Source organism: Macaca fascicularis, chromosome 5 (genome assembly GCF_037993035.2).
Source record: "Macaca fascicularis isolate 582-1 chromosome 5, T2T-MFA8v1.1".
In the NCBI taxonomy this organism is placed as follows: domain Eukaryota; kingdom Metazoa; phylum Chordata; class Mammalia; order Primates; family Cercopithecidae; genus Macaca; species Macaca fascicularis.
This window is the reverse complement of record NC_088379.1, coordinates 156,337,482-156,349,960: the sequence shown is the minus strand read 5'-3', so window position 1 is coordinate 156,349,960 and position 12,479 is coordinate 156,337,482. Positions and strand designations below refer to the sequence as shown.

General features: G+C 37.6%; 2 protein-coding genes across 3 annotated transcripts in view; one reads left to right on the top strand and one right to left on the bottom strand.

Annotated features, from left to right (window-relative positions):
* LOC135971021 (uncharacterized) overlaps positions 1–12,479 on the top strand; it is a 61,263-nt gene that overhangs the window by 23,628 nt on the left and 25,156 nt on the right. The window contains exon 2 of the mRNA XM_074039149.1: positions 2,228–2,259. Coding sequence (XP_073895250.1) covers positions 2,228–2,259 — 32 coding nt within the window. The remainder of the gene's footprint in view (positions 1–2,227; positions 2,260–12,479) is intronic.
* FHIP1A (FHF complex subunit HOOK interacting protein 1A) overlaps positions 1–12,479 on the bottom strand; it is a 264,968-nt gene that overhangs the window by 234,848 nt on the left and 17,641 nt on the right. The window lies entirely within an intron of this gene.

Genomic DNA, 12,479 nt, shown 5'->3' with positions numbered 1-12,479 from the left:
CTTACAATATAGAACAAGAGAACAAATAGTACAAGATTTGGAAAGAAAATGAACAAATTAATGTCTTTTGTATCCTGAGTGCTTTCATCAGCCTGAAAAATTAGAAAGCCATGTAAAATTTCTTTTTTGATGACCTTAACAAAGCTGATTTACTTAAAAAGGGAATGGAATGCCATTGTCTAGATTAATCTGCACAGAACAAGAAAAAATATTCTTTGAAGTTCAAGAAATGGAAGGAGGGTGTTTTTACATACATGGAAAGTAACTTTCACACATCTCCTAGCTGGACAACCAGAATCAAACCACAACATGAGAATCTTAAGCCAATGTCTGAGACCCTGAAGAATGAATATTTTGAGCCTGAGCAGAGGAGAGAACAGCCAACAATGTAAAGAGATAGAGTATGTATGTATGCTTGTGTGATTAGCAACCATCTTTCCCAGACTCTCTGATATCAGAGATCCATAAAATTACTTCTAAAAATATATAATATGTATGTACATATGTATACACACACGCAATCAATTGCCAATGTTCTATTTTTGCAAGTACAGATAATTCATTTGAAGCCATTACTATTACTAAGTATTATCACTATCATCCAGTTTTTTTTTAAAGGTCATCTTAATACAAAAAAACAAAAGTAGAAAGGACTTGATCTCAGAATTTTCTAAACCCCTTGAAAACTTCATCACAGGCCAGTAAATGCACTTATGTTAAGTTAATTACGTTAATGGTTTTGTGGGTTTTGCTTTAGCTAGAATTTATGATTCATTCACGAATCCCTACCTCTATTATTCCACCACTCTCTGTCCTCAAAAGGTTATCACAAGTGAGGAAAGCAGGAGATAAGCAATGAAATATTTAAGAATAACACAATGTTTGGGAGCCCAGAAACATGATACAGATGGCTTCATGCAAGTGAGGGCTGAGAAGCTGCTGTATTCAATCAGAAAAGTTGGATTTGAATGGGTGAAGAACAACAGCACAGTGAACAGAGGGGCTTTAAAGCAGAAGCAGGACTGCATTCGGAGACCCTAAGGAGGAGGCCTCAGCTGAGCAGACAACTGACAAGGGGTACTTGGAACTGGATGCCAAACCACAAAAATTGGGAATTTGCTTTCCTTATTGGAAGCAATAAGGAATCTCCAATGGAACTAACATGACAGAGGAAGCATATCAGGCATACCCAACAGAAGCTATGATTTTGTAATAAATTTTGGTAACTTGAAGCAATTTCCTGGGCAGTTGGCCAGTTATCCCCAGTTCTCTGTTTGAGAAGATTCAGCCCCATCTACCTTGTGTGAGACTGTACTGCTACTGTTTCTGTACCCAGGGCCACGATGGTGGTGACTATCCTAAATCCCCTTGAAAATCACTGAATTTTTCTGTTCTAGGTGTGGCTGCCAACTTCTCTAGGAGTTTGCTCTTGACAACATGGAGGTAGTGTCACTGGTGGAGATAAGAAAAATCATGAAAGATAGTTGCTTCAGAAAAGAACTGGAGATGATTATTAGAAATCGTCCAGTAGACAACTGAAAATCTATTTGTTTGTTCATCCAACAATGTTTTTGAGCCCCTACTTGGCACCTACTATGTATCAGCCACCTGAACAAAAAAGACAAAGATCCCTGCTTTCATGAAGCTTACTGATATGGTTTGGCTGTGTCCTCACCCAAATCTCATCTTGGATTGTAACACTTATAATCCCCATGTGTCATGAGAGGAACCCAGTGGGAGGTAATAGAATCATGGGGGCAGTTCCCTGTGCTGTTCTCATGATAGTGAGTGAGTTCTCACAAGATATCATGGTTTTACAAGTGTCTGACACTTCCCCTGCTGGCACTCATTCTCTCTCCTGCTGCCCTGTGAAGACATACCTTCTGCCATGACTGTAAATTTCCTGAAGCCTCCCCAGCCATGCAGAACTGTGAGTCAATTAAACCTCTTTTATTTGTAAATGACCCAGTCTTGGGTATATCTTCATAGCAATGTGCGAACGGACTAATACATTCAACAGGGAGACAGAGACAATAAACATAATAACTAAATACATTATATAGCATGTAAAAAGTGCTTTAGAAAAAATATATAAAAGGAAAAACAAAGATTGCTAGTAATTTATAAGAAAACAACAACAACAAACACTAAATGAAGCCAGGAGAAGGGAGGAGTTCCCCAGAGAGAAGTGTTTGGTTAATGCTTTTCCGGTTCTAAAATTCTAAAGGAATAACCCTAACATTCTTGCTGAAGCAGAAGGTAAGATCAAAGAGTCACAGAATTGTTGTGACTTGAAAAGATATCAGAACGTGGAACTGTCATCTTACAGATGTCATCTTAGACCATCGTGTTACAGAGGAGGAAATGTAGAACCACCAAATTTAAGAAACTTCATCTTAGAACAAAAGACGGCTAGGGGCAAAAGGGGGAGTTCCAAAACTCTAGCTTTTCATTAACTTCTACTAAAAGCAGAGGACCTTTCAGTTGCTTTGGAAGAGGCTCAAATCCTTTTAGGGGTCAGGCAATGAAAAAAAAAACTTTTAAAAATTATACAAATAAATGGCTTAAGCCACATAATAGCAATAATAAAAACAGCAAACACATACAGCACTTACTTTGTGCCAGACACTATTCTAAATCCTTGTCATAAATAATAAACTCCTTTAGTCCCCACAACAACTCTTCCCCAAGGAAGACTCTGGAGTCAGTCCTTTTAATGCCAAGCCTTCCTCTTCTAAATATTTATGCATAACTTCATACAGCACAATCTTTATCGTTAATTAGGAAACTAGGTTCTAGATTTTTTATTTGAGTCTACCAGAACTGAAACATATTTGTACATGGAAAATACAACCGTTTAAGCTTCATTTGAAGAAAATACGCTTTAAAAGAAAAGAAAACTTGAAACTATATAATCAGTATTATGCTGAGTACACTGGTATTTCATTAATTCAATAAAGTGTCCTTAAAGATATGTTTTCAACTACATACTACTTCAAAAGACACTTTCAAGAACCTAATGTAACCTTTCTTTTTTAAATAAAATTCCGGAGGCTAAGGTGAGAGTATCACTTGAGGACAGAAGCTCAAGCCCAGCCTGAGCAATACAGCAAGACCCCATTCTCTACAAAGAATTTTAAAAACTAGCCAGGTGTGGTGGTGTGTACTTGTAATCACAGCTACTAGGAAGGCTGAGGTGAGAGGATCACTTGAGCCCAGAAATTGGAGGCTGCAATGAGCTATGATCATGCCACTGCACTCCAGCCTGGGCAACAGGGCCAGATTCTTGTCTATTAGGTTGGTGAAAAGTAATTGCAATTTTTGCCTTAAAAAAACAAAAATGGCAAAAAACGCAATTACTTTTGCACCAATCTAATATAAATAAATAAATAATTCTGGTAAGGTAGATTTTTTTGTTTTGTTTTGTTTTGTTTTTTAGTTAAACAAATCCTATACTTTGGTTTTCAGATGAGGGAAAGGGAGAGAGAAATACAATGAAAAGAATTAAATTCTTTTTCTGGTTAGTGTAGTGTGACAGATCCCCCACTAGGTTACCAGTATGTTCACTGCCTGAATCACGCAGGCTAGGCAGTGAGCCAAGGCCATGGTGCCCAACCCAGGAACAGGTATTCCTGAGAACCCAAACATCTCGGAGAGTATCTAAGAACCTACCAAGGAAAATAGTCCCAATACACACAAATAGTAGGCAAAAAGTCAGAAAACTAGCTTAAAAGCACCTTAGAGATGGGAGGCAGCACGGATCTCTAGGGTTGTTCTGCTGCCACCCAGGAGTACCCCATATGTAAATCTTAATAAACCCATCTACTAATCAAGCTGGATTTGTCTGCATCATTCTTTGGTCTCTCAGCACTTTCCCAGTTTGGGGGGCTGGGGGCTGGGGACAATACAGTCCCAAGGTTTTCTCTTTACAGTTAATATTTTTCTAAGCATGTGATATTTAAGATTTTACTATCAGAATCATGACATGAATAACATACAACACATGCCGATAAAAGATAATAATATATTTTTAAACTAAAAAAATGAAGTTTCCCTTTTCTATACAACTGAACATAGACTTTGTAGAATGCATTATAAAAAGTTACCAACTGTGTGTCTAAAGTTGATGATCTTTGCCTTTAGTTAACGAGGTTCATCTTCATTTCAATAGCCTTTCTTAGTATTATTAGAAGGTTTGACTATGTGTCACATGCCATTACAATTCACTCTATAGGTGTGTCCACCCATGGGTCTGTCCAGTTGTACTGGAATTTAATCACATGGAATAATAGTTGAACACATGGATCATCAACTATGGCATTTTATTACCATGTTAGAGGTAATGTAACCTGCTTTACACAGTAGGAATGGTCTATACCATTTATATGCGCAGACATCAAAGCAACTTCGAAACCCTCATGGATTAACTTGTTCAACTCCAAACAAGCCCTTTATCTTTTTTCTATGAAAGAGGAGAGGTGATTTTTCTTCCTGGAGCAAAGGTGGGAGATGGCAGGTTCCCTACTTCAATAAAACAGTACATTCAGATATGATACAGAGGAAAGTAGCCTATGTTGGCTCTTATATTCAATATTTTTGGTCATCCTTGGGAGAATCTCATTTCATTAAGCTATATTTTCAAACACACAACCCCTAGAACCCCCAGCGTATTTCAAAAGCTTCACTGGCATACTATACACATATATCGTTCTCCTTAACATGATCACCACGGTTTTGAATGGCTTCCTAATACTCAATTCAGCCATTATTTTGCATGCAAAACATATGTAGGCCAATATTATAGCACTGTAAAGAGTATAAAGAGTACTACACTCAGCCCTCCATATCCATATCCATGAGTTCCACATCCATGGATTCAATTAATCAAGATAGAAAATATTCAAAATATTCATGTTTGTACTGAACATACGCAGACTTTTTTACTTGCCATTATTCCCTAAACAAGACAGTATAACAACTATTTGCATAGTATTTACATTGTATTAGGTATTATAAGTAATCTGGAAATGATTCAGAATATATAGGAAGACAGGTGTAGGTTATATGCAAATACTATGTCATTTTATATCAGGGGCTTGAACATCCCACGGATGTTGGTATTACTGTTGGATACTGGTATTTCTACTGGATGTTAGAATTACTATTTTTAAAACAAACTTCCAAAAAGAATCTTATTTGATATTCATATGATTCTACAAAGATTTCTTACACCTTTTAGATTTAGACCAGCACAGGTTTACATTCTTCCACTTAATGAGAACTGAGAGGGTGATTTGAGACAAAGATGACACTTTGTCAAGTTTAAAACTGGAAAAGTCCTGGAACCAGTTCCTCACAGATACCGAGGGATGACCACAGTAGAATCCTTGTCTTCAAGCAACTTTTAAACGAGTAGGGTAAGATATGTGTACCAGTAACTGTAGCCACAAGATAGAATGAGAGCCAGAAGAGAAGAGCTGTAGCTTTTCAGCTTAGAGGGACTCTAAGCTTTGCTGCAGCCAACACGCAGAGAGAAACATGATCTGTTTTAAGATTCAGTGTCCACAGGGTAAAAATAAACCAGTTGCTCAGAGAACTATTTTTCATACTGAGTCAGAAAGAAATTTATCCTGTGGTTCCTGATAAAAGATTCTGTTTAATGTAATAAAAACCCTTAAGTTTTTGTTTGTTTGTTTTACAATGAACTGTGCTAAGGTTGAGTGGGGCTGAGAAACTCTAATGAAAACCAAGAAATATAACATGAACACCAGGCAGAGGAGCAGGGATTGGCTCAACCATGTCAGTCAAATCCATACCTGCAGCTTCCAGAGAAGACACTGAATATCACTGCCATATTTAAGACAGCTGTATTTCTTTTGGGGGAATAAAATGCAGATAGGATCTAAATAAGTAAACATCAGTGTGTCACTTAACTGAACTCACTTTTTTCTTATACAAATTAAATCACAAAACATTGTGATGTCATCATTTTGATATTCCATAAAAATGGAAAATAGGTCATCAGTCTGAAACAAACAAAACTGACTTACAGCTAGGAATTACTATTTTTAAAACAAAATTCCAAAAAATCTTATTTGATATTCATATGATTCTACAAAGATTTTTTATACTATTTAGTTTTTGTGGTTTTTTGTTTTGTTTTGTTTTTTGGACACAGAGTTTCAGTCTGTCACCCAGGCTGGAGTACAGTGGCACAATCTCGGCTCACTGCAACCTTAGCCTCCTGGGTTCAAGTGATTCTCCTGCCTCAGCCTCCCAAGTAGCTGGGATTATAGGCATGTGCCACCATACCTGGCTAATTTTTGTATTTTAGTAGAGATGGGGTTTCCCCATGTTGGCCAGGCTGGTCCCGAACTCCTGACCTCAGGTGATCCACCTGCCTCAGCCTCCCAAAGTGCTGGGATTACAGGCATGAACCACCCAAACCCATTTAGATTTATACTAACACAGGTTTAGAAAAATTTTTTACTGGAGGTTAAATAGGGCAAATCCAGTCATCACAGATACCCCTTTAATTATTTGACAATTTTAATCTTATAAAAGATTTTCATGAGATTTATTTACCACATGTTCTCACTCAGGTGGGAGCTTAAAAAGTGAATCTCATGAGATAGAGAGTTGATTGGTAGTTACCAGAGGCTGAGAAAGGTGGAGGGAGGAGAGAATGAAGAGAAGTTGGTTAATGAGTAGGAAAACAGTCAGATAAAAGGATTAAGTTCCAGTGTTCCACAGCACAATAAGGTGACTACAGTTAGCAACAACATATTGTATAGCTCAAAATAGCAAGACTAGAAGAATTGGAATGTTCCCAATATAAAGAAAAGATAAATGTTTGAGGTGATAAATATCCCAATTACTCAATTTAATCATTACACATTGTATGCCTGTATCAAAATATCACATGTACCCCAAAACACGTAAAACTATTATGTATTAATTTTTGTAAAAGATGTGTGTCATAAAGGAGTCCAATTCCTCATCTGGCCACCAAAAGCAAGGGTTTCCTTGCATAGAGTGAAAAAGACAAGATATTTTCTTAGACAACAGAACCAAGGAATGATTGGCAGTAGGAGGTCAATTCTTTTTACCTAACCAGTGACCTACTCATTACTCAATAGTAAACAACCAACTAACACTACACAGTGTTCTGAGGGAAGATCTGCATAAATTGATTGGAAATAAAATCATTACCAGATCAGATTAGCTCAAATTCCAATGATTAGTCACATGTCACTAATAATATAAACTCCAAGTTTCCAAATGAGCCAACTGGTAACATTTATGAATGACTGGGGAAAAAAATCCAATTCTTACTGCAATGATTCATACACCTGGGAATGAATAATTAACCAAGAGGCAGAGTAAACTGGAGTCAATGTGCAAATATTTGCTCCTGAATTTGACTCCCTGTTATATCATTTTTCACATAGTTTTACAGTCTGTGATTATATGTACTACTTGTCTAAAGCTATCAAAGTTTCATAGAAAAGAAAAAAATATGAAAATTTAAAATATGTTGAGTCCTTATATTTATATATTGATCTATAACATTCTAAGAATATCTCATTCATATAGTAAGTAGCATAGTGACCTTATTTATGAATTCCCATCTAATCCTGCAACGAATTTGATGTAGCTTATGAGAAATGCATATGTTAAAGAAGAAAACTAGAACTTATGGCCAAGGAGTATAAAATAGGGTAGTAAATGAAGAATGTGGCCAAGATAAAAGAAAATGGAATAGAATTCAAAATGGAGACCATGAACTCTTACACAGTAACTACAGTTCAACAGAGAATTTGATTTTGTGCTTTATAGCAGCAAAGGTGAAAATGTAAACATGATTAGTTATATAATTTTCCATCAGGAACAAACATTTGCACTTTTTCAGGGAAGCAAAGTTCTTTCCTATCACTTACTATGAAAAAGTTGCTATAGGAAACACTGAAAGATATGATGGAAAAATTTCCCAATAGCATCCCTACAGCAAATGAGGACATAGAGCTGTTCCCTAATTAAAACTCAACTTTACAATAGAATCAAGATAATATGGCCCAGGCGTGCAATTTTTCAAGAGACATAGTAGATTGAGCAAGAGATTCTAAAGGGCTACAAGCCTAATAGTGTAGTTTGATTCAGAGATTATGAGCAGTAAAGTACAAAAACAAAAATAAAAATAGCCAAAACCGTGATGTTTCTAAGTTTCCACCTCACCTCCCTTCTCTCTTTGAGCAAGTCCCTGGCCACTGTCATCTATCTCACAGCCTCCACTCCCATGCCCTTAGTTAACACCTCTTCTAACTCAGAGCTAAAATCCCATTTTCATTTACTTATCTGACACTCATACTTCAGTGTCTCACCAGCGCCATTAACTCCTCAAGATTCAAACTAATCTGTCCTCCTAAACAGACTTACTTCTGCCATCCCAACTTTGTCACAGAAATCCCATCTTCCCAGTCATCTGGGCTTACATTCTTTGAGTCACATTCTTCCCTTTCTTCTCCCTAACTTCCCACATCCAATCAGTAGACTGCCTAACTATTCCTACCTCCACCGGGACCCATCCCATTTTCTCTAGCCCCAGGGTCACCATCCTAGATCAGGCCTCCATTACCCACAGGCCTTCACAATAGCCTCCTCGATTCTCTCTCAGCCACCTCTCTCCCCATTCCAACTTACCTTATACACTGCTGTAAGAATAATATTCCTAAGGCTGTGACTGTATCGGTTTAGTCAAAAAACTTCAACGCATTCCCTCTGCTCACCTGAAGCAACCTGGTATTTCAGGCCTAACCAAAATGGCTTTCTCCCTCATACACATGCTTGAACTTGCCAATAAGTCTAACTACTCCCAAAATAGGCTGTATCTTTCCACTTTTGCTCATGAGTAATACAACCATACAATACCCTTCCCTTCATCTCTGCATGCTAAAAGACCAGGTTTAAATGGTACCTCACCCAGGAAGCCCTTTCTAGTTCTCTCAGCAAAAAGTAAGCACTTCCTCCTCTCTCCCTCCCCCTGCACTTGACTAGGGCTGTAATTCCAGACAGTAATCATCACATCTTATCAATCTCTCTCCTGTCCAGCCTAGACTTCTGACTGCTTCAACCTTACTACCCAAAACACACCTCTGATGCTGTCAGCAGAGTGCCTAGTCATCTCTCAGTTTCCTCATGAGGATATGCAAGGCTCTCCACAGTTGGATTTACCCAGCACACTTTATTCATACATTGATCACTGCAGAAATGAAATCACACTAAAGTTACAAGTCCATCTCCTCCAGAGTAAAGACCAGGTCTTAATTAATTTTTGCAATCTCATATAGCCACTCAGTCACTCTCTGCAGACCACCTGACTTTAATTCTCTGCAGAGCAGGTCTTTTCCTGCTTACATATTTATTGTCTGTCTCTTCCTCACTCACCCAATGAGAATAGGAACCTTGCTTGCTTTGTCCTCAACTATATTCCCAGCACCTATAACAGTGCCTGGCACACAGCAGATCATCAAAAGTTCAGGATGAATTTATTAATTCATGACTAGATGAATGATTCTCAGTGTCTACCCAAGTCCTGGCACAACATAGGTGCCAAGTAAATATTTGCTCAATGAATGAATCTTGTATTATATGAAAGTTATTTTCACACATATTTTAAAAGCTCTGAGAATTGGTGATCTTGATAACCTCTCTGGCACCTAACATAATGCTTTACACATACTAGGCCCTTGATAAATTTCTATTAAATTGGATTGCTAGTTCAATAAAGGCTCAAGTAATTTACTAACTTATCTTCTAAATCTGAATTTGTTTCAATTTTCAATAAAGAGAAGTTTGCATTATTTCTTATGACACATAATGCCTCTCTCCCAGAGGAAACGCTGTACTACAGAATAGATAAGGTCACCAGCTTTGCTTTAGAGATCTGGATTCAGAACCCAGCTCTGTCACTGATTACCCACATGACTCTGGGCAACTATTTAATCTCTCTTCACTTCAGCTCCCTCCTTAAAAGATTAGTAAACCTGTCATACAAAGCAGCCAATTTCCTTCACAGCTAAATGATCCATCCTAAATCCTTTATTACCCTTTCTTTAACCAGTTTTAAATTGTTCAACTCATGTCAGAATATTTAAATATATTTTGCTCGGACTTGAATGGGTCATTATTTAAAATAGTAGGGGACTATGCTCAGAAAGTATTAATTCTCGTTAACTTTTCATGACCTTACAGCATTGCAGTGTTCATCCAGTGAACACAAGTGACTTTAGAACATTATTGCCCTCATGCCTAAGACTTCCTGAAGCCACAGCAAAATAATGTCCCAAAGTCGCACTATCTCATACAGAAAAGTAATTCTCTTTCTCTTAACACTCGACACAGGAAATGGCATGACAATCTGGTAAGTGATAAGAACATGAACTGTACCTATTAAATATATTACAAAATAACATGACTCCAGCTTAGGAATGATTTAAAAAACAATAAAAATAAAAAATAATGAAGGGCTTAATGCAAATGTAAGCGCATCATCTCAGTCAAAATGCATTTGACATCATTCAAATCCCTCTGGGGGACAACTGCATTTGGAGGTAGGGAGTGGTTGGCCAGGGCTCACAAGGATTAATGTCACCAATTCAGGTTAGAGCTTGTGACTCAAACACAGTCAGGATTGACTGAGATTCACACAGATGGGTGGAGAATATAGTGAGCCTCCTGCACAAACACTGAAAGGCCTTTCCACCAGGCTTATTTACCAAAAAAGCAGTGGCCTGTTAAAGAAGATATTTATCCTAGAAGCAGTCTTTAAAAGATCAAATTCAAAAGATCATTCTCTCACAAATCTTGTTATTATTGCTAGGCACAAAAAAATGTATTTGCATAAGTAAATACCGTCTGCACTGAAGCAGTATGAAAATGTAAGCTTTTATTGGCAAGTAGTCAATGAAACAAAAAGCAAATGAAAGCTAAACCTCTGTTGCTCAGGTGCAAACAAGAATACTAGAATAAAAGGTCAATAGAACTTTTGTTACTACCCATGTAACTAAGGCTTCCTACCAAAATGTTAGGCTTACAGAGCCATCTACTATTCTGAAAGCATCTATATCATGTTGATTTGAGTGCATTTTCTCAAAGGTAAGCAAGTGAAAAGTATAGTCTTGGTGGTAAGCTGAATGGAGCTGTAACAAATATACTGCTGGAAGGTAATCTTCAATAGCTGCTGTTATCAGTTCAATATATCCAAAAGTGTTCACACAGATTAAAGGCAAAGACATGTATGTGTTATTTTGGACTCAATTACTCCTGCTTAAAATCAATGCCAATTTAAGCTACTGGAGAAAGGTATAACACACAGTAAATTTCTTCCAAAATCAGAAAGTAAAAGGGCAGTACCTAGTACAAAAAAGGATAAGTGCTGGCAGCTAAGTCAATGAAAATACTGAATAAATAATCTTGAATAGTAGAATCTGGCAAGAATCCCTGATGCTTTTCAACGAAAGAATGTGGTCCCAGTTCTGTGATCTTTCACACTAACAGGGACTGTTCTTAAGCATAGAACTCAACACCTGGCAATGTAAGGCACTTTGTAAGTGTTAACTCAACTCCCTATTACATTCCTTTCTAGTAAAAAGCAAATTCTGCAAGATTTATTTTGACCATGGAGGACGAAAAGCACAAAGATGAAGCGAATGACTTAAAAAGCTGAAACACATCCCTCCACCTCATAACCAGAAGCAAAATTGAAACATCCTTACTTCATGAAGAGAGGCTTTGTGAAAGATTTTAACAGGAACAGCAAAACCCACACATCCAAAGGAGCATTAGCCTATTCAAAGACAACACACTTATTACAAAAATGCCCGCCAATGCTCAAAACATTTTAGGAACAACTCTTTTAGGACTGCCTTCATGCATATAACATTCCTTTGAAATTTTCAACTGTGGCAAATTTGGTTATTTGAAAGTGGAATTTGATATCTGTAAGTTGAAAAGTACATTTAGAAAATGAAAAGAATCATCAAGCTGGATTTTTTTTTGAGAGGGAGTCTCACTCTGTCACCCGGGCTGGAGTGCAGTGGTGCAATCTCAGCTCACTGCAACCTCCGCCTCCTGTGTTCAAGCAATTCTCTCGCCTCAGACTCCTGAATAGCTGGGACCACAGCCACATGCCACTACATCCGGCTAATTTTTGTATTTTTAGTAGAGACACGGTTTCACCATGTTGGCCAGGGTGCTCTCGAACTCCTGGCCCCAAGTGATCCACCCACCTTGGCCTCCCAAAGTGTCGGGATTACCGGCATGAGTCACCCTGGATACTATTTTTAATCAAAAGGATAAGTGCTTTCATCCTTTATGTGGCTTGTAAACTACTTCTAAAGACAATTCTTTAGAGTTGCTCTAAAATTCCTTTCTAACAACAGCAGCTATGAAATAAGGAGGTAACCTCTCTAGATGATTTC